Source organism: Elephas maximus, chromosome 15 (genome assembly GCF_024166365.1).
Source record: "Elephas maximus indicus isolate mEleMax1 chromosome 15, mEleMax1 primary haplotype, whole genome shotgun sequence".
Taxonomy (NCBI): Eukaryota; Metazoa; Chordata; class Mammalia; order Proboscidea; family Elephantidae; genus Elephas; species Elephas maximus.
Window position 1 is genome coordinate 76,976,740 of NC_064833.1, and position 24,220 is coordinate 77,000,959.

Below are 24,220 nucleotides of genomic sequence, written 5' to 3' on the forward strand. Positions count from 1 at the left end.
AACCCAGCAATCCAAATCATTGGTCTCTACTTAAGAGAAACAAAAACATGTCCATACAAACACTTGTAAACAAATGTAAAAGTAGCATTATTCTTAACAGTCAAAAACTGTAAATAATCTAAGTGTCCATCAACTGGTGAAGGAAGAAACAAAATGTGGTATATCCACAATACACAGCAATAAAAAGGAATGAAATTCTCATACATGCAATAATATATATCCGTCTGAAAAATCTGATGCTAACTTAATCCAGACTTAAAAGAATACATATGATTCCATGTACACGGAATTTCTAGAAAAGACAAAACCTTAGAGACAAAAAGCAAATCAGTGGTGGTTTGGAACTAGGGTGGGAGTGGAACTTGATTACAAATGGACATGAGGGAACTTTGGGAGGTGTTTGAAATGTTCTTGGTGATGGCTGCATAACTATATAAATTTACTAAAACTCATCGTACTGTGCACTTAAAATGGTAAATTTTATGGCATGTAAATTATACTTCAATATAAGTCTTTTTAAAAAGGCTTTGCATTTATATTAACAGAAACCCCGAGATCTTGCATGAGAATGGCTCCTATACATGTTGGATCAGGATGAAGAGATACAACACAGGATTGGGCGGAATTTGAGTTGATATGGGTGCATTAGGCGGAGATTCTGTACAACATGTTAGTTTTAGTGGCTGGGAGTGGCTCTAGAAGTTTGACTGGTTAGCTGACTGAAACCTGGACCCAAAGGTAGCTTACACTTGTGTGAAGTTGAAATGCTAGATCTTGATATACTGTAGAGGTCAATATTAAAAGGCTTAGAAAGATTAGAATGCTGTGGTGGATCTATTGCACAAAACTTGCATACCTACTTTGAGTATGCCCCCCAAGAGGACCAGTGGACCAAGGCTTTGAGAAATATATATTGAGGAGAACTTTGGCATTTCAGAAAATGTTTGTGGTGGTTATTCTCTGGCAGTAAGGAATGACAGTGGGAATTACTGCTATCAAACTGGGTTCCCTGAACTCAATAGGGATGATGCAATCTTGGAGTGGCAGAGGCCAAATGGCAGCACTTACTGGATAAAGACAAGGTAGTGTGGGCAGTGAAGTCCAAGCAGTATGTAATGAAAATGGTTCGATTCACAGCTGTTCCTGGTATCCCTAGAACTGAAATATGAAATATATCAGCATCTTACTAAAGTCTTGATTTGTGTAAACAGAAAAGCTCCAAATCTGGTGAATAGAAATCTGACTTGAACCACATTCAAGCGTGATTAGAGAGTTCCAAAAAACCAAACCAAACCCATTGCTGTCGAATTGATTCTAACTCAAGCGACCCTATAGGCAGGGCACAACTGCCCCATAGGCTTTCCAAGGCTGTAAATCTTGACAGGAGCAGACTGCAACATCTTTCTCCCTCAGAGCCACTGGTGGGTTCAAACTGCCAACCTTTCAGTTAGCAGCCCAGCGCTTAACCACTGCGCCCCCCCCCCCCGCCCCGGGCTCCTTGATTAGAGAGTTATAGTCCCTCAATCAATTCCCAGATTTGAGGCAGTTCATAGACCCAGAGGAGCCTGAGCTGCCTGGGCCAAAACTCTGCTTCATAGACAAAACATTTATCCTGCGATTGTTTCTCTAGGCTCCCCCAAAGGGAACTGAGGCCATTTACCAGGGTGATTGTGAGTTTACCAGAGGATTACTGGACATTGGCTCTGCAATGACATCAACTCCTGGAGACCCAAGATGCCACTGAGGTATAGTAGAAAGGGCTTAAAGAGATCAGATGATCAGAGTTTTAGCTTAATTGCATCTCATGGTGGACTTAAACAAAAAAGAAGAACCAAACCCATTGCCGTTGATTCTCACTCATAGCAACCCTTTAGAACTGCCCCCATAGTGTTTCCAAGGAGCGGCTGGTGGATTCGAACTGCTGACCTTTTGGTTAGCAGCCGTAACTCTTAACCACTGTACCACCAGAGCTCCATAGTAGGCTTAGTGGGTCTCTAAACTTATCCTGTGGTTATTTTCCCAGTGCCAGAATGTGTAGTTGGAATAGACAGTCAGCGTCTGGCAGAATTGCCCACACTGGTTCCCTTATTTGTGGAGGACCAGTTATGGTAGGAAGGAGCCCTGGTGGCACAGTAATTAAAGCGTCCAGTTGCTAACCAAAAAGTTGGCAGTTCGAATACAACCACTCCCCTGGAGAAAGATGTGGCAGTCTGCTTCTGTAATGATTTATAGCCTTGGAAACCCTATGCAGGGGTGGCAGTTCTATTCCATTCTGTAGGGTCGCTATGAGTCGGAAATGACTCAACAGTAGTGGGTTTGGTTTGGATTTATAGTAGGAAAGATCAAGTGGAAGCCACTAGAACTGCCTGTACCTACCAAAATAATAAACCAAAAGCTATACTATAATCCTGGAAGGAATGCAGAGATTAGGTCCACCATCAAGGACTAGAAGGATGCAGGGTGGTTATTCTTACTACATCCCCATTCAGCTTGCCTATTTGACCTCTGCAGAAGATATGGGGATTACGAGAATGACAACAGATTAGCGTAAATTTAGTCACATGTAACTCCAATTGCAACTTCTGTTCCAGACGTGGTTTCACTTCTGGAGTAAATCAATACAATCCCTGACACCCGATGAAGCTGTCGAATTGATGAATGTCTTCTGCTTTATACCTGTTGGTAAAAACCACCAGAAGCAGTTTATTTTCAAGGCCAGCAACATACCCCCACTGTCCTATCTCAGGGCTCCATCCACTCTTCAGCTGTAGTCTGCAGGGTGATTGATCACCTCTACATTCCACAGAATATTACATTGGCTCATCACATTGATGATATCATGCTGATTGACCTGGTGAGTAACCAAAAAAAACCCAAACCCACTGCCATCGATTCTGACTCATAACGACCCTATAAGACAGGGTAGAACTGCCCCGTAGAGTTCCCAAGGAGTGCCTGGCAGATTCGAACTGCCTAGCCTTTTGGTTAGCAGCCATAGCACTTAACCACTACACCACCAGGGTTTCCACCTGGTGAGTAGGAAGGAGGAATTTCTCTAAACACCTTTGAAAGAGCACAGCATGCCAGAGGGTGAGAAATAAATCCCACAAAAATTCAGGGGCCTGCCACATCAGTAAAGTTTTCGGGGATCCAGTGATCTGGACATGTTGAGATATCCCTTCCAGAACGAAACCAAGTGGCTGCAACTGGCTCTTTCTACCACTTAGAAAGAGATACAATGCCTAGTGGTTCTTTAGGAATTTTGGAGGTAAACTATACCCTATCTGGGTGTGCTACTCTGATCCATTTACCAAGTAAATTGAAAGGCTGCTAGGTTAGAGTGGGGGCTCAGAACAAGAGAAGGCTCTGTAACAAAACCAGTCTACATGCAAGCTGCTCTGTTATTTGGGCCATATGATACAGCAGATGTGGTGCTGAAATATCTGTGGTAGATAGGGGTACTATATGGAACATTTGGCAGGCCCTTATAGGTGAATCTGTGCAAGCTTTTAGGACTTTGGACAAAGATATGCTATCTTCTATAGATTACTACTCTCCTTTTAAGAACTTGTTTCTGGAAATCCCCTTCTGGCAATCCCCTTAAAGGGATATCCCTGAGCCCTAGTAGAAACTGAACACTTGACCATTAGCCATCAAGTTACCATGTGACCTGAGCTACCCATAATATACTGATACATTCTGACCCTCTAAATCATAATGTTGGTTGTGCCCAACAACACTCCATCCTTAAGTGGAAGTGGTATATATGAGATCAGGATTAAGCAAGTCTTTGAAGGCACAAGTTTTATGAATAAGTGGTCCAGATTGCCTCCTCCCTCAGTTCACATGTAGGGCCTCATGGGAAGCTCCCTATGACAAGCTGACTAAGGGGAAAAAACATTTATGCATGTTACGCTGCAGAAAGTGGATGGCTATAGTCCGTCTCAGGGGTGTTCCTAAACAGAAATACTCCTAGGGAGGAGAACTTGGAGCCATTCACCTCATTTTTCATTTTGCTTGAAAAGAGAGATAGTCAGATGTGTGGAACTATACTGATTCATGGGCAGTGTCTGACTGTTTAGCTAAATGGTCTGGGACATGGAAGGAACATGAGAAAATTAGTGACGAAAGAGGTATGTGGACAGATTTCCCTTAATGGGCACAGAATGAGAAGATATTTGCACCCCATGAGATGATTCAAAAAGAGCATCCTTGGCAGAGGATGAAAATAATCAGGTAGATAAGATGACCCCTGTGGATGTCATTTAGCCTCTTTCCTTTGCTACCCCTGTCCTTGTCCAATGGGCTGGTGAACAAAGTTGTCACGATGGAAGGACAGAGGTTAGGCATGGGCTCAGCAGCATAAACATTCACTGAAGAAGGACAATCTGGTTACAGCTGTTGCTGAATGCCCATCTTGCCAGTAGAGGGGACCAAGACTAAGCCTCCATTCTCTGGAGGTATCAGTCAGCCATCAGGTAGCTTATACTGGGCCACTTCTATTATGAAAGGGGTGGGGTAGCACTTTTTTCTCAATGAGTAGATACTTATTTTGGAAATAAATTTCCTGCTTGCAATACTTCTGCCAAAACCACCGTCCACAGATGTACAAAATGCTTTATTCACCATTATATTCTACCACAAAGCATTACTTTAACCACAGAACTCATTTTAGAACAAATAAAGGGCAGCAATGGGTGCCTGCTCATGGAATTCACTGGTTTTATCTTGTTGCCCATTACCTTCAAGTAGTTAGCCTGATAGAATGTTGGAAAGACCTTTTGAAGATTCGATAATGGTGCTAGCTAGGTGATGTCACCGTCTATCATTGGATAGTGTCCTTTGAGATTTGAGAACATATAGCCATCGTCCAAGAATGAGGTAGTGGGATTGGGAATGGATCCTCTCACTTTCACCCCTAGTGAACCACATGAAACTTTTTGCTTCCCATCCATGCAACTTTGGGATTTCTTGGTCCAGAGGTCCTCCACCAAGGGACACAGTAATTTTCAATTAAATGTTGAGACTGTGACCCCACCACTTTGGGCTCCTTATGCCATTTAACCAACATGAAAGGGGGTTACTCAACTCACTGAGATGACGGATCCTGACTTAAAAAACCAACCAAGCCCACTGCCGTCAAGTCAGTTCTGACTCTTAGTGACCCTATAGGACAGAGTAGAACTGCCCCACAGGGTTTCCAAGGAGCACCTGGCAGATTCGAACTGCTGACCTTTTGGCTAGCAGCCATAGCACTTAACCACTACGCCACCAGGGTTTCCTGATCCTGACTATCCAGCAGAAATTGAGTTGCTACTACACAGTGGAAGGAGGGAATACGCCTAGAATGTAAGAGATTCTCTCAGTCCTCTCATGCTCTGTGATATGAGTTAATGAAAACCCAATATAACTGCTAATGGCCAATGGCCTAAACCCTTCAGGAATGAAGATTTAGGTCACTCCATTAGGCAGTATCAGTCAGTGTGCTTGCTGAGGATAAAAGCAATCTGGGAAGAGTAATGGAAGAGAAAGAAGGTAGTTTTAAGTACTAGCTACAATCATGCTACCAGTGTAGAAACAAGGATTGGAACAGTTATGAGTAATTCCTCATTTTGATATGAATATATTGGCACACAAATTAACAACTTTTTACCCCTCTCTTATTCCCCTAAAATACATTGATAATGAGTAACCTTATATCTCAGTATTTAAATTACAGGATTAGAAGGAATAATGTGAATATCATGCAAAGAAAATCTGTACTTTTGGGGAGAGGATGAGTGTGTTTTTGGTTTATCAGGGATAGTTGCAACATGATGTGTAAAAATGTGATTTTACTATCATCTTTATTCGACAATTGTTGCTAGCTGCCACTGACTCGGCTCCAACTGATGGAGACCCCTGTGTATAACAAAAAAAATTGCCTGGTCCTCCATCATTTTGACGATCACTGGTGTGCTCTGTATATTCTAAGTGTCTTCCAACCCAGGGGTCTCATCTTCCAGCACTGTATCTGACAATATTTGGTTGTGATCCATAGGGTTTTCAGTGAATCGGAAGTACACTGGCAGGCTTCCCATGGAAGCTCCACTGAAACATGTCCACTACGGGTGACCCTGGCGGTATTTTAAGTACCAGTGGCATATCTCCCAGCATCAGAGCAACATGCAAGCCACCACAGTATGACAAATTGGCAGACAGGTGGTGGGTTTTAAAATTAAATATGGTTAAAAGAGGTGTGTATGGATATCAAGTTGACAAAGGCTGGAGTGTGGTGGTTTTGTAACTGTGTCAGCTTAGCAAAGTCAGAACCATATTTCCCTGAAGTCCCTTCGTTTATGGTTCTGTGTCAGGTTATCTACAACAGAAATTTGCAAAAGATTTGGTTGGCAAAAGTAAACCCCCATATTTTTAGAAAGTCAATGCGGGGTCTCAAGCACCACTGCAACTTGTATACATTGTTACTGACCTGCTGAGTCACCTCATTGGCAAGGGGCAGCAGCAGGGCCTGCAGCTTCTCCGAGCTCTGGGCCAAAGGAACAATTTTGCCAGCAGAGGGGAACTTGCTCAGGCTGACTTCTCAGGGGCTGCAATGCTTAGAAATGAGCTGCAGCTAAAAAGATTTGACAATTTGGGCGAATGTTACAAAACGAACAAGAAAGCCACATGCCCAGTTTACAAAACAGGTCATATACTCTTTACTTTCTCCTCTTTCTGAGAAACAAGTCAACAAACTTGTTACGGGGCATGCAGTCTTTTTTTTCCCCTCCCTTTGTCTTTTCAACAGCATCCTTTCTTTCTCATTTTCTCCACTGCATACCCGCATTTCTTCCTCGGTCTCGTTTTTTCCCCCAATTCACTGCCCAATTCAACCCCTGTCTCTGCTCCTCTGGGTTCTCTGCTCCCCGGGCCGGGTATAGCGCCGGACCGCACCTGCCAGGCAGCGCGCGAGCCGCAGGCCGCCAAGGAGCAGGCGGTGACGTAGCGGGGAGGACGGTGCCCACGCGGCCTGCTGACGTCATTACCGCAGCGATCCCGAGCGAAGCCCAAAAATGAGGATTCAAGTTGGCAAAAACGTTGGTGACCCCGCGGTCAGGGCTGAGCGTTGGAGCGCCCCGAGCGCCTTGGGTTTTGGGGGTCAGAGGGCGGTAATCGCACCTCTCCTGCAGGCTGAGCCCACCCCACACCGTCAGTGCGCTAGAACGCAACAGTTGAGCAATGAGGGGGAAAATGTCCCCAACGGTGGGAACCTCCTGCGCACGCGCCTGAGGGGGCACTGGAGGGGACCGGGGAGCTGCGGGATGAGGTTGGTGAGGAGGAGGGCTGTGTGTGGCGGGAGGGGACTGTGCAAGAGCTGCCAGGCTGCAGCCCAGGAGCACGGACGCTCGCCCCCTCTCCGATGGCCAGTCCCCCGGGCGCTGCGGCGGCGGGGACCGCGGCGCGGGGCGCGGGGCCTGCGGCGCGGCGTCGTGACGTCACGGTGGCGGCGGCCGTGGTTGGCGCAGGGTCCGCGGCTGCAAAGTGTGAATTACGCCGGGCTCGCGCCGGCGGCGGAGTGAAGTCAGGCTCAAGGGGAGGGGAGGGGCAGGACTCAGGCGGCGGCTGCGGCCCGAGCTGGTGGCCGGTCCCGAGCCCCGCGCGCCCTGGGTCTCGCCGCTGGCTCCAGCCGTCTTTTCTTGCCACCGGTTTGCTCCATCCCTACTCCGCTCCTGCTCTGCTCTCCCCCGGACCCGTTCCTCCCGGCCGAGGAGCCCTGGGGCGGCGGGGTTCCCCCTCCGACTTTGCCTGTGTTGACCCCGCTTGCACCCCGTTCCCCCGTGCCCGGAGCGGGCGCGCGCCGGTCCTCGTTAACTGTCGCTGCGGCCGCCGCAGCGCCTTCCCGCCGGCGGCCGGGGCGAAGGAGCGGGTGGGGGAGGCGTGAGCGCGGCGTCCCGGCCCGGGGTCGGCACCCCGCCCTGCCCTCGCCTGGGCCCGGCGCCCCTGAGCCGCGGCCCCCTCGCAGCGCAGGGGCCGGCGGCCGCGGCAGGGCGGGCGCCGCGCGGGGGCAGGGCGGGCGTATTCAATGGAAGTATGTTACCAGCTGCCGGTGCTGCCCCTGGACAGGCCGGTCCCCCAGCACGTCCTCAGCCGCCGAGGAGCCATCAGCTTCAGCTCCAGCTCGGCGCTCTTCGGCTGCCCCAATCCCCGGCAGCTCTCACAGGTAATCGCCCCGCCGCCGCGGCCGGGGCCCACACTTGGGGGCTTCTCTTTTGTTTCCTTCTGCCCACCCCGCTTCACCTCCGTGACGCTCCGTGTTCTCGCTGTTTACCCCAGACCCAGCCTTGCCCATTGTTGGCGGGTTTTTAGGTTGCTTTTTCGGTTCGAGACCCTTTTCTCCTAGCGGCGGTCCGCCCTCAATCCCCCGGCCTCCTCAGACCCTTCCCAGGCCTGTCACCCTCTGCTTCCAGCGGCTTGAGCCTCACGGAATGACAGTTTTCCGCCTTTCCTCGTCATAGACCTCGGGCCCCTCTTCCTTGGCAGTGGCCCTCGGGCACACCTGTCCCCCGTTCGCGCCTCGCCTCCCCGCTCTCCGGCGCGCCTCGCGGTGCTCGGACGGTCCTGCGGCTCCCGGGACAATAGGCCGAGATGCCCCGCTGCAGTCTTCTCCCGACCCCTTGATTTCTGTGGGATGGGCATTAAGCGGGATCAGAGAAACAAGTATGGGGAGTGCCTCCCTGAAGCTTGTTTCTGCAAAGTTGGTAGTCAAGAATCGGTTTTGTTTTTAATTTGATAAAGAGGTTTTAGGAGACAAACTACTGATGAGCACTCACAGGAAGATATTGTTTTGAACGGTCCAATACCAGTTGCTCCTGAGATTTTTTTTTTCTTTTTCTCACGGTGATGCTGTTGGCCCAATTCCTTAGTTCTGGCTGATTTTGATTGCCAGTTTTAAAATAAAAAAAAAAGGGAGGCAAAAAGAATCTGAACGTGTACAGCTGAACTGAGTGCCCTTTTTGCTGCAAATGTTACATGTCCATGATCAGTTTTTTATTTTTTCTCGTAGTGGTTAATATAATCTGTTGTTACAAGCACCTTGAACTAGGTCTGTATTTTTTTTCCCCCCAGATCGTGTGGACAGCACCTAGTCAGAGATTTTGCTTGTGATAGTTGCCCCGTAAATATTTGTCATTTGTTTCTTTTTCCCTACATTGTAGAGAGAGCAAGAGCCTATGTTTGGGTTTCGCTCTGAATCCTTTTTATTTAAAATCAAACTTCTTTCCAAAGCACAAAGTGGTATGCTTATGAGATCAGAGCAGGCTTGGAAAAATTGCTATAATATTAAGTAAGATTTTAAATAATATTACTTATTTTGAAAATTAGAGCTGTGACCTGCCTTAATATTACCACCTGAAGCATTTTCAGTTTCAAAACTAATGCTTAAGAGATATTAATACATTTCTGAAAGAGGTTTTTTAATGGTAGCAATTAAAGGTTTCTAATGGCAGTAACTTTTTTCACTTCTAAATAGTATTTTCCTTCCGCAGATCAGCAGGTGTATGACTAACACCCGTTTCCAGTTCAGTCTGTGTGATAAGGCAGTCACTGATCGTTTATAAAATATGAGTAAAGTTACTTGTGCTCCCTGAGGAGATGAATGAGGGGGGAGAGTCCAAGGGAATTGAAACAAGTTGATGCCAGAGTTTTTACCTGATGTCCTAATTAATCCACAGAGAACAGTTTTAAGCCCCAGTCCTTCTTGACTCATTTCCTAGCCTCCATTTGGGTGATGGAATTTTGAAGATATAATTGTGGCAGAAAAAGCAAATGTTAAGAGTTGTACCATATTTTATTAACTCAGAATCTTTTTTAAAAGTTTCTAAATCCCAAACCGAAGTAGATAGGAACTTCTGAAAATTCGGACAGAAATTTTCCTGAATTAACCCTTTTTTTCCTAATCAACATTGCTTAATATTAAAATGATGGGAGACTTAACTGTGGTGCTGAGATGGGGGTGTTTTTATCATTATCAAGACTCTGAGTTTCGTTTTATAACAAGGCATATGTTGATAGTGATTTTTTGAGGGCCAGATGGGGATTTGTAATGGAAAAAAGCAGGTAGAAAATATAGGATCTTATTCAGAGCTCTATAAAATAAATGCCTGACTAAATCAAAAACTTTCTTTACTTTTGAATTTTCAATTCCTAAGCCTGGTGATGCAGTGGTTAAAGCGCTTGACTGTTAACTTTAAGGTCGGTGATTCAAACCCATCAGCTGCTCCGTGAGAGAAAGATGTGACATTCAGCTTCTGTAAAGATTTACAGCTTTAGAAGCCCTGTGGGTTCTATTCTGTCCTGTAGGTTGCTATAAGTTGAAATCAACTTGATAGGCAGTGGTTGTTTGGTTTGGTTTAAGCTTAAAAGTGCAGAAATTATAAAAAATGTAGGTTATTTTGTAGTTTCATTCAAAAGACTTAAAATTTTTTTAAGGTGTTAAGCAGAACAGTTACTTTTATTGGTTAGATTTTTCTCTATTTTAAAGTATGTTCAAAGCAATCTTTTCAATTCTTTATTTTCACCATAATCTAGGAGTCTAGTTCATAGTAGGCACTTAGTAAATATTTGTTGAATAAATGACTAGGTAATGAAATTATCTCTCTGAGCATCAGTTCTAAACATGAAGACAATGCAGGGACTTCCGTGAGGTAGAACAACGGTAACTCTTTTGTCTGGAACTTGGAGGTACAGACTGTAACATCCAGGAAATAAGCTGAAAAGACTCTTAAGAATAGATTTGGAGGTCCTTTCAAGCCTGTATGTTTTAAACAAATTCTGACACATTTGTTTTCCAAGTAGCAGCAAATTTGAAAGGGAATGGGAGGCAGCCAGAGTGAGGTTCACACTGATAGCCCCGAAAGTTGACAGCTGACACACTAGAAGCCAGGCATCAGAAGGAAAAACTGTTTGAAGCCAGCAACTTTAAAAAAGGTACCCTGGGGACATGTAGTTTACATAAGGCTTGAATGTTGTACAACATACTATTAGTCAAAATAAGTTCAATAGAGTATGCTTCAAAGTTGAAAGATTTGTACTTTTTTCTTTTGTAAAGATGTTCATGCCAAACAGTTCAAGTGTTGATGCCTAAGTGGACAAGTTGAATTATCTGGAAAATTCATTTAAGTGGAACGCTAGCTCTCCGAAGGGCGCCAAATAAATGAAATATTAACTTTTAAAAAAAGCCAGGGCATGTAGTACTTTTTCAGATGATTAATATGAGCTGATATGAGTAATAAGGATTATACAAAAAGTCTGTTTTTCCCGTTTTGGGATATCTAAGTCTTGTAGAAGAAAGTATTTATCTGGAAAAAAAAATTATTGTGAAGGCAGAAATGGTTAATCTTGTTCACCGGGGTGCTTTGCATACGTAGGTAGGTACTCAGTAAGTATGAAAGTTGAGTTAGTGTTTAGAATTGGTAGTTAAAGAAAAAAAATTACATGTAACTCTGCCAACTGAACTAAAATTTTTTTATATGCGTTGCCTTCCTTATACATACACACTTTTCGGCAGTAGTCATACTTTCTTGTGATCAACAGCACTTCTTTTTTTTTTTTTTTTTTCACTTAGTATATGACAAATTATCAAGGTCCTATATGTGCCAGGGAAACCTTGGTGGCATAGGGCTTAAGAGCTAGGGCAGCTAATCAAAAGGTCGGCAGTTCGAATCCGCCAGGCGCTTCTCGGAAACCCTATGGGGCAGTTCTGCTCTGTCCTGTAGGGTTGCTATGAGTTGGAATCTACTCAACAGCAACGGGTTTGATTTTTGGTTTGTATGTGCCAGAGCAGTTCAGAGCCCCTTGGATAAAAGTTGGTTCCGCTTTGAAGAAGCTTACAGGTTTGTGGTGAGAAAAAAGATATGATTATATAATGGTGTAATTACTGTATTAGAGTTGCCATGGTGTAATGAGAATATATGGAAGGAATACCCAGGGAAAGACCCACCTAGTAGTTGAGGCTTAGGCTAAGGCCTGAGGGTTAAATAGATGTTTCTAGATGAATAGGTACATGCGGGGAGAGGAGGAGAGAGGATGGCCCAAGTACATCATCACTGACTGGTAGAAGTTCCTGTGATGAGGAAGTGTTTTCTGCACTACCCAATATGATAGCCACCAGCCACACATAGCTTAGTGAGCACTTTAAATGGGGCTGCAGTGACTAGCTAAAATTTTAACTTAAGTAACTACATATGGCCGCTGTGAGTCAGAATCCACTCTATGGCAATGGGGTTTTTTTTTTTTTTTTTCCTTCATATGGCTAGTGGCTACTGTATTGGACAGAGCAGATGTAGCTAGTGTTATTTGATTCATGTTCATCTCTTCTCCAAATGTTAAACATTTGTGTTACTTCCAGGATTTTGCTGTTGTATGTAAAGCTTCATTTAATATCTTCATACATGTTTGATAAAGTTCTTAGGATAAAATTACTAGCTTGGGCAAAAAGGTAAGAGCATTATTTTGGCTTTTTTAAAAGGTTCTATCATTTTGTAACACCAAGATGAGTAATATGATTGTATCACTTATTAGATACTATTTTATAAACTTTTTGCTGTTTTTAGTAGATGCAGTGCTGTGCCCTGAGTTTGTTTGAACTTGCAGTAAGCAAGGGTGTATGCTTTCTGTGATTTTTTTTTTTTGGTACTGTTTGCATTTCTTCTTTTTGTGAAATTTCATTTGCATATCCTGTGCTTGTTTACAAGGGCTTTTAGATATCCAGCATTAGTTTGTAAATTTGCATCATTTCAAATTATTGTTACTCTAGTAGTTGCCTCTTCAGGAATCTCTATGTGGAAACTGACACAAGGCACAGGGTGGACAGTGGTAGCGGATACCCCAGTGGGGGTGGTTTTGTTCCTGAGACCTTACCTGCCCACTTCCAAAATACTTATTGGGACCTTGATTTCATTTTTGTTTTCAGAAATACTTCATACTTTGATTTAAATTTAATGCTACAATGTTTTGTTTTAACTTTCACTTTGGAACTAATATATATTTATATTTCAGATATGTGCTCAAAACAATGTTAATATAAATTTACAGTGTATTTGGAGTGTAATTCTGATTGAGTAATGGGGTTTCAAATTGCTAGTTTATACGTTGTTTTCAGAAAAAGGTACAGTGTATAGGATGTGGTTTGAAAAGTTTTCATATGTACCTGTTGGCCCCTGGGTGGTGTGTACAGTTAAACACTCGAGTGCTAGCTGAAAGGTGGGCAACTCAAACCTACTCAGAGGTACCCCTGAAGACAGGTCTGGCGATCTGCTTCCAAAAGGTGACACCCTTGAATGTACCCCAGATTTTACTGTTTTGTTCCTATGCCTAGAGTACCTTCAGTTGTATGTGCTGCTTACTGCGGATTCTTTTTAAAATGCAAATGTCCTGCAAGAAGTGAAATATTAAACCCTTGACAGGAGTTAAAGATTAGGGCCCTCACTTTGGGTGGAAAGAAGGAAGGTGCCATTTGATCTTTTAGAGGCAATTTGATAAGACTTCTGCTAACACTTCTCAGAGTGAGTTTTAACTTTTTTAAAAAAAAAAAATACAAAAAGGACTAGAACAGCTTTAGAGAATTGAATTCTTTTCTGGAGATGGACATAGGGACAAGTTTAGGAAGTGTCTTAGTTACCTAGCTATAGCAGAAATACCGCAAGTGGATGGCTTTAACAAAGAGAAATTTATTTTCTCACAGTCTAGTAGGCTAGAAGTCCAAGGTCAGGATGTCTGCTCCTGGGGAAGGCTCTCTCTATTGGCTTTGGTGGAAGATCCTTGTCATCAACCTTCCCCGGGACTAGGCGCTTCACTGCACAGGAACCCCAGGTCCAAAGGACGTGCTCTGCTTCCTGTGTTGCTTTCTTGGTGGTATGAGGTCCCCCATCTTACTACTCGCTTCTCTCTCTTATATCTCAAAAGAAATTGGCTTAAAACACAATCTGATCTTGTAGATCTCATCAATATAACTGCTGCTAATCCATTTCATTAACATCGTAGTAATAGGATTTACAACACGTAGGAAAATCACATCAGATGACAGACAAAATGGTAGACAGTCACGCAATACTGGGAATCATGGCCAGCCAAATTGATACATGTGTTTTTCGGGCAAACAGTTCAATCCATGACGGGAAGAGAAGAGGTGAAGAAGTGGACAAAGCTTATCTTAATTGAGATTTTTGTCTACTATTAATAGTCATTTAATTGGACTAAAAAAATCTAGTTATTTTAGATCATAAAGAAGTCTCATTGCATGCAGATTTTCTTAAGGATCCTTCTTAAGGAATTAAAAAATTTTTTTTTTTAATATGAAACACTGTGTGTAGCACAGTTTTTTATGTTCGTATGTGAGTTTATGGAAACCCTGGTGGCATAGTGGTTAATGCTACGGCTGCTAACCAAAGGGTCGGCAGTTTAAACCTGCCAGACGCTCCTTGGAAACTCTGTGGGGCAATTCTACTCTGTCCTGTAGGGTCGCTATGAGTCGGAATCAACTCGACAGCAACGGGTTCTTTTGGTATGTGAGTTTATATAAAATGTATTTCTAATTTTACTAGAAGTCTCTTGACTAAAAGTCTTTTTCAGATCCGAATATTCTTAAATTCCCTTTAGGCTACCCCAAGAAAATCTCAAAAAGTTCAAAACTCCTTTATTCTGGTTTGGAATTGCTCATATTTTATTAAATTGAATTGAGAGAAAACACAGGGTTTTATTCTCTTCCACATTTAAGCGGCCAGTTCTTGCCTAAAAGTAACATAGACTTTGTTGATTTTTATATTGTCAAAAAATGCCTTTCAAAGTGTTAATTACAAACAAGTGATACTTTTGCATGTTTGCATTCAGGTTTAAGTTCTTGTGATCAGCATTTGAAGAAAGGAACAAAATCTAGGCTTGTAGATGAGCATTCTAAGCTTGCAGGGATTTATTTTGGCTGCTGGCAGTTTCCCTTCATAAGGGTCCTGTCACACTGGTTTTGTGGTTGACATCAAGAGCATCTCCTGCTTATAATTTTGAGTAGGAATTTTGGATCACTGCTCTGTGTCTCCATCTGCTGGTAAGGATGGCTCTTTTATTTTCTGAGGAGAGGGAGCAGAAAAGGAGGCAGAATTTGGTGAAGAAAATAATCATTAATGGATTAACAAAGTTTCAGCAAAGTTGGCTCTTCTACTAGGAATTTTGAGTAGTTCATACTAGCTCAGGACCACATAAAGTACTTGGCAAATGGTGCTTAATAAAGTTGCTAGTTATCTTGCTTCAGTAATAATTATAATTATTGGTATCCATTTTTATTGAGCACCTCCTACATGCCAGATACAGTAAGTGATGCTTTAAATCTTTACAAAAACTCTGAGATAAGTAGTATTACCCCTGTTTTTGCCAGGGAGGAAACTGAGCTTTTAGAGATGTTAAATCACTTGCCTGAGGCATCACAGGAATTTAGTCAAGGGCAGAGTTCAAGCCCAAGCCTGTCAGGTTCCACCTCGCCTTCACTTTTAATTCGGCCTGCCTCTTTGGTGAAGGTGAATGGAATATAGTTAGGTTTATGTTATTTAATTTGTTGGCTCATGGATAGAATGTGGATAAGGAAAACAAATTTGACTGATTATTGGAGGTTGTAACCTGTTGCTCTGGTTTTTTCAAATCACACCTGGAGTATTTTGTTCTAGATACGTTTTAGGAGGACCTGCCTAAATTAAATCATACTCTGAAGAGAATGGCCAGAGCGTAGGGGGATTTGAAACCACATTGTTTGATAAGTGACTAAAGAAATTAGAGATGGTTAGTCTGGAGAAAAGAAGATTCAGGATAGGAGGAGTAGTTGACGGTACTGGGTTTTACTGGGTTAGGAAGAGAAGAGGAGGCCTTCCTTGGTGGGAGAACCCTGCTGTCTTTCCGTATTTGAAGGATACCCTGTGAATGAGAGGAAGAAGAGAATTTAAATAGAGATTTTGATCGGTTGTCTGTTCTGCATTGCTGTGCTCTGTTCCTACCTTGTGTCAGGCATTATGAGGTGAGTGGTTTACCTTAATTTACAGAAGATACAAACTTAAAATTGTCATCTATCCAAGGTAACACAACTAGGTAGTAGAAATAGGTTAAACTGCGGGGCATTCTGACTCAGAAGGCGGTGCATCCTCTTCTACTTCCTCTTACCGTATGAGAAAAGGATGTTACCTCAGAGGTCAGAACGAGAAGCAATAGGTAGAAACAATAGGAAATAGAAAGGGAGAATGTATGTTTAACCACACTTAGAATCAAATACATACTGAAACAATGTGATAGCGTTGTTGTTGTTGTTGTTTTACCAGTCAAATTGGCGAATTTAAATTTTAAAGAGTGAGTGTATGGGTAGCTCACTTATGCAATGCTAATAGGATTATTAAATTGTTAAAAGTTTTCTGAAAAGTAATTTGTCAATTGAATCAAGAAATTAATACTTAGAAAATTAATACTTTTGTTTTATAAGTTACTTTTGGGACTCTTATTGTGAGGATTAATACTCAAGGATATTAATCTTATTACTTATCATTGTGAAAAATTAGAAGCAACAAGTAATTTACAAAAGGTTAAGTAAATTATAGTATTTCTGAATTATGGAGTGTAGTATTTATTATTTCTACATGATGTAACCAATAAAATGCTCTAAGAACTTGAAGTAATGACATAAATTACAAATGGCTAATTATAATATTTCTGTATTATGTAACTACTAAAATACTTTAAAGAATTGAAGAATATTTAACAGCATGATGAAATGATTACAGCATAATTAAATGGAAAAACAAAAACAACCCGGGTTCCTATAGATTATCTCAATTTTGTTTAAAAATAAATCACACAGGTATATCCATATTTACACACTGTGCATACTTTCAAAAAAAAAGCAAGAGCTAGACCGATCCCCAAATAAAAAGGAGCCATGGTGGCACAGTGGTTAGAGCACTTGGCTGCTAACTGAAAGATTGGCTATTCAGACCTACCCAACAGCTAGCTCCGTGGGAGAAAAGACCTGGCAGTTGCTTCTATAAAGATTAAAAAAAAAAAAAAAAATTTTACCTAGCAAACCCTATGGGGTAGTTCTACTCTGTCCTAAAAGATTACTTTGAGTCAAAATCTGTTTGACGGCAACATCCCCAGACGGCAACATCCCCAAACAACAACATCCCAAAATGCTAGCAATAGCTATCTCTGGATGATGGAATTGTAAGTAATTCTTAATTTAGGATTTTTTGTAATTTTACCAGTGTTAATCCTATTAATGTGAATTTCCTTTTTAACCAAACAATTTAGGAAGAAAAAATCACACAAATTGTATTTGGGCTGAGGTCTTTAGCAGAGCTGGCCAGATAGAGTAGGCTGCTTCAGAGATAATAAATTCCCTATCAGCGAGTTTGAGACAGCCATTTGAAAGATACTTGGATGAGGATATTGTCTATTGATTCTTGTGGTTTCTTCCAACTTTTTGATTCTGTAATTCTGTAATTATAATTCTTTGTAACTCATTTATATGCATAACAGGCATATAGCTCTGATAATTACAGTTTTCATCCTTTGTGGGAGGTGCTGGGAGGTAAAACTAAGTATAAACTTCTTGTTTTGAAGGAGAGCTATTTGATGGCAGCGGATAAAGAGATCTTGAACAGTGGCAGTAATGGAAGGAATAGAGATATTGGAGTTAGGTCCTAGGAACAATTTAATTTGGGAGGTAAAAGAAAATTCTCACTTTTTTGGTTTGTGAGACCAGGTATATCATGAAGTTAGTATCAAAAACAAAGCAGAAAGAGGAGGCAGGTTTTGTTTTGTGTATGTATGTGGGGTGGGGGTGGGAGGGCATAGATAATAACTTTATTTTGAGTATGTTGAGTTGGAGTGCCGAGAGCATCCAGTGGGGATGTTCAGAAGGCATTATCTCAGGAGGAAGGTTAGGACCGATGGTGTATTCTGACCTTTTACTACCGCGGTTTTCAAACATTTTTGCTCACATACCTCAAAGAATTTGAAAAACAAGCAGACAGAAAACCTCACACATCTAAAATTGTTCATCTGAGTTTCAGTATTTGTAAATGATGTTATTTCTGGTGTATTGTTTAAATCACGTTTTTAGATGTATCCAAACCAAAAAACCATACCCGTTGCCATCGAGTCATGGCAACTCATAGCGACCCCATAGGACAGAGTAGAACTGCCCCAGAGGGTTTCCAAGGAGTGGCTGGTGCATTCAAACTGCTGACCTTTTGCATACCAGCTGTAGCTCCCAACCACTGCGCCACCACGGCTCCAGATGTATCCAAGGGAATGTTAATGAGTTGATAATCCTCAGCGTCCATTAAAAAAAGTATTATGAACAAACTCCTAATTTTAACGGTCAAAAATTTTATACTCCTTTTTTTCTCTTTGAACTCCTTTTTCTATTTTACTTACTTTACATATTATTATCCTAATCTTTTATACTTGAAATATTTTATCAATCACCTTATTGTTACTTTCTGCAACAAAAGTAAATTCGTTCACAAATTTAGTAGATGGAAATAAAAAGTGCTTTTGTTTTAGCAGCGTCATGCAGTTCTTCTGAGTCCTTTGCAAATAACAATTACAATTAAAAACTTAAAATTTCCTGTGTCCGTAAGGCTCTGTGTTAAATTTATCCTGGACTGAGTTATCAATACAATAATGTTCAGGAGATAGTTGGTCACAACACCCGAGAATTACAGATTTTAATAAATATCAAAGAAAAAAATTTTTTTTATTGAGAATATATTTTCAGTGGCATGGTTGGAGATGATTTTTTAAAAATCAGTTCATCTATATATTTATAAATATCTTAATAAAAAAGATAGGTTCTGCCTTGATTCTGTTCCTTTTTTACTTTAATAGTAAAACTACTGAGAAACCTCATTTATGAATTCAATAGATGGTAACAAAAAGTGCTTTGTATTAGTAGTGCCACGCGTTCTTCTGAGTTTTATGTATAAAACCACAAAGTGATTCGAAATCAATTATTTTTAATGTTTTGTCGGGTAACATCTGGATTTAGTTCTGTTTTCTTGGAAACAAAAATCAGTGACACCTTGACTTCTAGAGGATTTCATACCCAGTCTTTAGAGTAATTAGCTTTCTCAACACTAATATTTTGAACTATCCTTTTGGCTCCCCACATGTTGATCGAGCCCAGGATGTTGTCCACAGTGTTAGGTGTAAGAGGATTTTCTTTTAGGAAGGGTAATTGATGGGGGAAGAAGTAAAGGAGAATTGGCCTGCCTTATCAGCAGAATGGTTCTAGAAAACTGTACGTATGGAAATTGAAAACTTAGAAATCTATTCCCTTGAAATTCCCCATGTTCGTGTGTACCTTCAGGGGTATGTATAACCCAGTTTGTAGACCCCTGGTTTACTATAGTCTACCTTGTCATTACCTTGTTCCTGTATTTTACCATTCTTCCTCAAAACCGAACCAAATCCATTGCCATTCAGTTGATTCCAACTCAACAACAACCCTGTAGGACAGAGTAGAACTGCCCCATAGGGTTTCAAGGAGTGACTGGTGAATTCGAGCTGCCAACGTTTTGGTTAGCAGCTGAGCTCTTAACCATTGCACCACTAGGGCTGCATTCTTCATAGCAGTACAGAAAGAAGACCTACGCATCTATCTTTGTTTTTTTCTTCTTCTTTTTTGATTGCTCCTAGTCCTGGGTCTCCATACTTCATCACCGTAGGCCACCTTTGAGAATTGAATCAGAATACTAATGCTTGAAAGGGATCTTCTAAGTAACTTATTTCATCTGCTACGTTGTAAACATTTGGCAGCTGAGACTCAGAATGTTTAAGTACTTTGTCCAGGATCACACAGTAGAAAGTGGAGGAGTGAGTGAGGGCTGTAAGCTTCAGTCTTCCAACTTTTAATCTATTGCTTTTCTCACCGTACTCTCCGCTTCTGTATAAAAGGATCTGTAGGATTTCTTTAAATAGCAACCTTTAATTAATATTCCTTTGAGTAGCAGGTCTTTTTTTTTTATTATTTTTATTGTGCTTTAAGTGAAAGTTTACAAATCAAGTCAATCTATCATATGAAAACTGATATACACCTTGCTATTTTTTATATATATACTCCTAATTGCTCTCCCCCAATGAGACAGCACACTCCTTCCGCCCACTCTCTAGCAGGTCTTCTTTAATAAAACAAATCATCTGTTTATAGGCCAGTGATTATTTGAAAAAGTTAGAGGGCAAACACAGTCCTGAAAATATCTGTGTTCATTCTCATTAAAGTATAATCAGAGATAAAGCAAAACCATTACTGAAAGTATAATGGGCTAGTGGAGAGATACAATTTGTTCCATTGTGATTTATGTGCAATTTAACAGGAATAACCTTTAATAAAGAATGGTGTATCTCACTGGTTCTCTAACAATTAACTTATGAATGAAGCCTTTTATCCCTTGGGGAAAAAAGTTAATATTCCTAATATTTTCGTTAGAAAATATTAGTCTTTTATGTGTATACCATGTATGGAATGGTGGGTGGTGTAATTATCGGTAATTTATTTCATTTCCTTTTTGTTTGAATTTTTTATAATGAACATGTATTTTGAGAAGAGCAATAAAGTTATTCCAAAAAAAAAAAGAAAAAAGATTATTTACTCTTAACAAAGACAATGTAAATCATATCTATAAGAAAAATAAGACGTGGAAATTTGGCAGAAGACTTAAGCAGTTCCAAGAAGAAATACAAATGTATGAAAAAACTTTCAGCTTCACTAGTAATAAAGGAAATGCAGATAAAAGGTTTTTTGGGGAGGGAATGTTTTCATATTGGCAAAGACTGACAAAACTCAATCTTGGCAAAGTGTGGGAAAATGAGTATTCTTACGCATGGAGTGGGAGTGTCATTTGATTCAGCCTTTTGCAAGGACTGCAGGTCTGTATTCTGTGAATCAATATTTTAAATATGAGTAATATCCTTTCTCTCTACAGTTCTGGAATTTGTCCAAAAGGGCAGTTAGGAAAATTTAAGTAATAATGTGCAACATATTTAATCATGGTCATTTAGATTATTTCAGTGTTTATCAGTAGGAGAATGGTTAAATTATGGTATCTTAACAGAAGGTTCTGTATCCAATAAAATTATGCCATAGATCCATAGTTTTCATGGAAAGGATTCCATAAATATTCAAATGGGAAAAAAATTAGCTGTAAAATGACATGTATGAGTCTATTAATGTAAATTTCAACATAACATTTTTATTTGTGACTAAAACATGCAAGGTATTATATTCACAAATGTACGAATACTTATAAGCCTGGAAAGTTGCTCACTACAGTGTTAACAGTGGCTATCTTTAGGTATGGGATTTCTGGTAATTTTTACAAACGATTTTTTTAGCAATGAAAATGTATCATTTTTGTAATCAGAGGAATCAATAAAGCTTTTTTTGAAACCTTTTTATTAAAAACTTTGTGTTTCTTAACCAGCCAACCAACCAGCCAACCAACTTGTTGCCGTTGAGTTGATTCCGACTCATAGCGACCCTGTAGGACAGAGTAGAACTGCCCGATAGGGTTTCCAAGGAACGACTGGTAGATTCAAAGTGCCATCCTTTTGGTTAGCAGCCGTGCTCTTAACCACTGTGCCACCACGGCTTGTGTGCCTGTTAGGTAGCCTGTTATTTAAGTAGAGTTTTAAAATATTGAAGACACTGAAGTCTGATTAGTTAGTAATTTAATAAGTACAAGTAGGTAGTCAGAAGTGGATTATTCACTGCTGTAATCATGTGCCTGGTGTAAATCAAATATAGGTGTTCACAGTAGTTTATTAAAAAGTGTTTTAACATATGCGGGAATACACTGCATTTTCAATCGAAAAATGAAGATAAATTGAAGTGAATGGTGGTGGTGGATAGTCTATGAAAAAAAAATTTTTTTTGACTATTTCAAAGCTGAAGCAATAAATAGCTTTCAGCTATAATTTCATTTACTGAAATATTTGAGGGTCTCTATATCACCCATGCATGCACACACACACCACATATAGAAAATGTAAAAAATTCTCAAGAAAATTTATGATCCAGAATCAGAACAGTAGTGGTAGATAAGACTGTAGCGGTCCGTCTCTCCTTAACATCACATGTAGATGAGCAAAAAGAAGCCAGAGAGGCAACATAGAAATCCTTTCTGTTGAACATCCTGATTTTGACGGTTCAGACTTTGCTTAAACATTTTTGGATTGATATTTCACAAGGCAGTCTGTTGTGGTGTTGAATAGCTTTGCTTGTTTTAAATTGATTTGTTCGTTCTTTCAATGAGCAGACATTTATGGAGCACTTTTTATGTGCCAGGCACTCTACTAGGTGTTACAAAGATAAATAAGACATTGTTCCTGCCTTATTCTTGAGTTTGGCCCAGTAGGAAAAACAGCCTTGTAAATACATAATTGCACTACACCTTGATACGTGTTCTGGTTAGGATAATGTATGAAGTTCAGTGGGGGTACAGCTCTGCATGGAGCTGGAGAACCAGGGAAACTGCACAGAGTCTTTGACCTTGGTTTGAAAGACAGAGCTGAAATCAACTACCTTGTGAATTGTATTCTTCTATCTCTAGTGCTGTCAAACCTAGTCCATGCCATGATCAACTCTTGTTTGATCTAATGCAGTGGTCTCCTGCCACTAGAATTCCACAGATCAGTTGAAGTAATTTTTTTCAAATGCAGTCAAGTCATGTCACTTGGCTGAAAACATCAGTGGGTTCTCATCATAGTTAAAATCCAAACTCCTTGTCAAGATACCACCCCATGTAATCTGATGCCTGCTACCTCTTTAATCTCATCTCCTTCCACAGTAGTGTTGCTGTCTGTGAACATGCAAAGTTTATTCCCATCTTTGGCTTTGCCCTTGCGCGTCCATCAGACTCAGGATTTTTCCACGGCTCCTTATTGTTCAAGTCACAGCTCAGTCTTTGCAGAGGAACCTCCCTAGATGACCCTGTTTAAAGTAGCACCTCCCCCCCACCCCCTGAATCTGTTCTATTAACCTTGTTTTGTTTTATGTATAGTGCATACCACTAACTTGATTTGTTTGTCTCTGCCTGGCCTCCACCCCCCACCTCTGCCACCATGGAATGTATGGTCCAGGAAACAGATCTTATTTACCTTATTCACTCCTGTGTCCCCAGTGTACAACACACAGTAAGTGTTCAATATAGAACAATGAAGGAAATTTAGCCTTTAGTCTCATGCTTATTGCATCGGATCACATGTCTCAATAACTCTGTTTGGGATGAATCTGAAATTCTTAAAATTTCATTTTATAATTTCACCACTTCCTCCCTCCCCCCGCAAAAAAAAAAAACCTCACCTTTTTATATCCCTTCTGAACTGCCATCTGTGAAATTGAAGCTGTCTGAATTTCTAGACATATGGAAGTCTTATTTAAGAATTCATTGAGGTTTGGAAAAGTAAGTTGCCTGGAGTAACATGGCTGTAAGTGGTGTTTCTAGGATTTGATTGCTGACTAGAGCTCCTCTCTGCTCTGTGGTGTGGGGGCTGGTGTTAGTGTTGAGTGGGAGGTATAAATCCAGAATTAGAATAGGGGCCTTGTCCATTTGGAATAGAAATAGCAAACACTATATAATAGTTTCTATAAGAAGAACTGGGTGACATTTGTTAAAAGGAACTTTAAAAACTCATTTTTTTTTCTGACTAAACTGAGTGCATGCTTTTTATAATTGGAATGTACTAAAAAATAGAAGAAAGTAAACACCCATAATCCTCATAAAAAATACTCAGATATAATTAACATTTCAGAATGTTTTCTTTCAATATTTTTTCTGTACATAAATAAAATATTGTGATGGCCATTTTCATACATAAATCTTTAACTTTTAAAATCATTTCCTAGTAGGATTATAGATCAAAGCATATTGTCAAATTTCTTTACAGAAAAGTGGTACCAATTTACATCGCCATGAGCAGCATGTGAGTGCCTTTTCATGCCTTGCTAGAATTTTTAGTTTCCATTCCATGGATTTTTTTTTTTGATACTAAACTTGTAATATATGTTTATTATTGTCTGCTATCTATTTTCTGTGAGATGTATTTCTTGCCTATTTTTCTGTTGGCAACTGCGTATTTTTTAAATCAGTTTTTGAATTAGTATTAATAATGAATGTTTTATTCTTGTGGCAAACTTCCAGCTTTTTCCCTG

At 40.7% G+C, this 24,220-nt stretch overlaps 2 protein-coding genes across 5 annotated transcripts in view; one reads left to right on the forward strand and one right to left on the reverse strand.

Annotated features, from left to right (window-relative positions):
- Positions 1-1,619: 1,619 nt before the first annotated feature.
- Positions 1,620-7,696, reverse strand: LOC126058680 (WAS/WASL-interacting protein family member 3-like). Its single transcript, XM_049853902.1, has 4 exons — positions 7,598-7,696; positions 6,934-7,454; positions 6,470-6,613; positions 1,620-2,676 (listed from the first exon to the last, which is right to left on the reverse strand). Exons 1-3 carry the CDS (start codon positions 7,694-7,696, stop codon positions 6,568-6,570), a joined length of 666 nt encoding a protein of 221 aa, XP_049709859.1. The 3' UTR covers positions 1,620-2,676; positions 6,470-6,567.
- A 268-nt stretch (positions 7,697-7,964) lies between these two features.
- The window catches only part of PDE7A (phosphodiesterase 7A), a 135,594-nt gene continuing 119,338 nt past the window's right edge, over positions 7,965-24,220 (forward strand). For all 4 annotated transcript variants that reach the window (XM_049854108.1, XM_049854106.1, XM_049854107.1 and 1 more), the window contains exon 1: positions 7,965-8,200. In XM_049854108.1, coding sequence (XP_049710065.1) covers positions 8,071-8,200 — 130 coding nt within the window. In that variant the 5' untranslated portion in view covers positions 7,965-8,070. The remainder of the gene's footprint in view (positions 8,201-24,220) is intronic.

Coding starts and splice junctions, on each gene's coding strand:
- LOC126058680 (XM_049853902.1), bottom strand. CDS start 7,696: ATGGAGCAAACCGGTGGCAAGAAAAGACGGCTGGAGCCAGCGGCGAGA. Junction 7,455..7,597: donor CAGCTCGGGCCGCAGCCGCC/GCCTGAGTCCTG, acceptor GCCGCGCCGCAG/GCCCCGCGCCCCGCGCCGCG. Junction 6,614..6,933: donor GCTCGCGCGCTGCCTGGCAG/GTGCGGTCCGGC, acceptor AAATCTTTTTAG/CTGCAGCTCATTTCTAAGCA.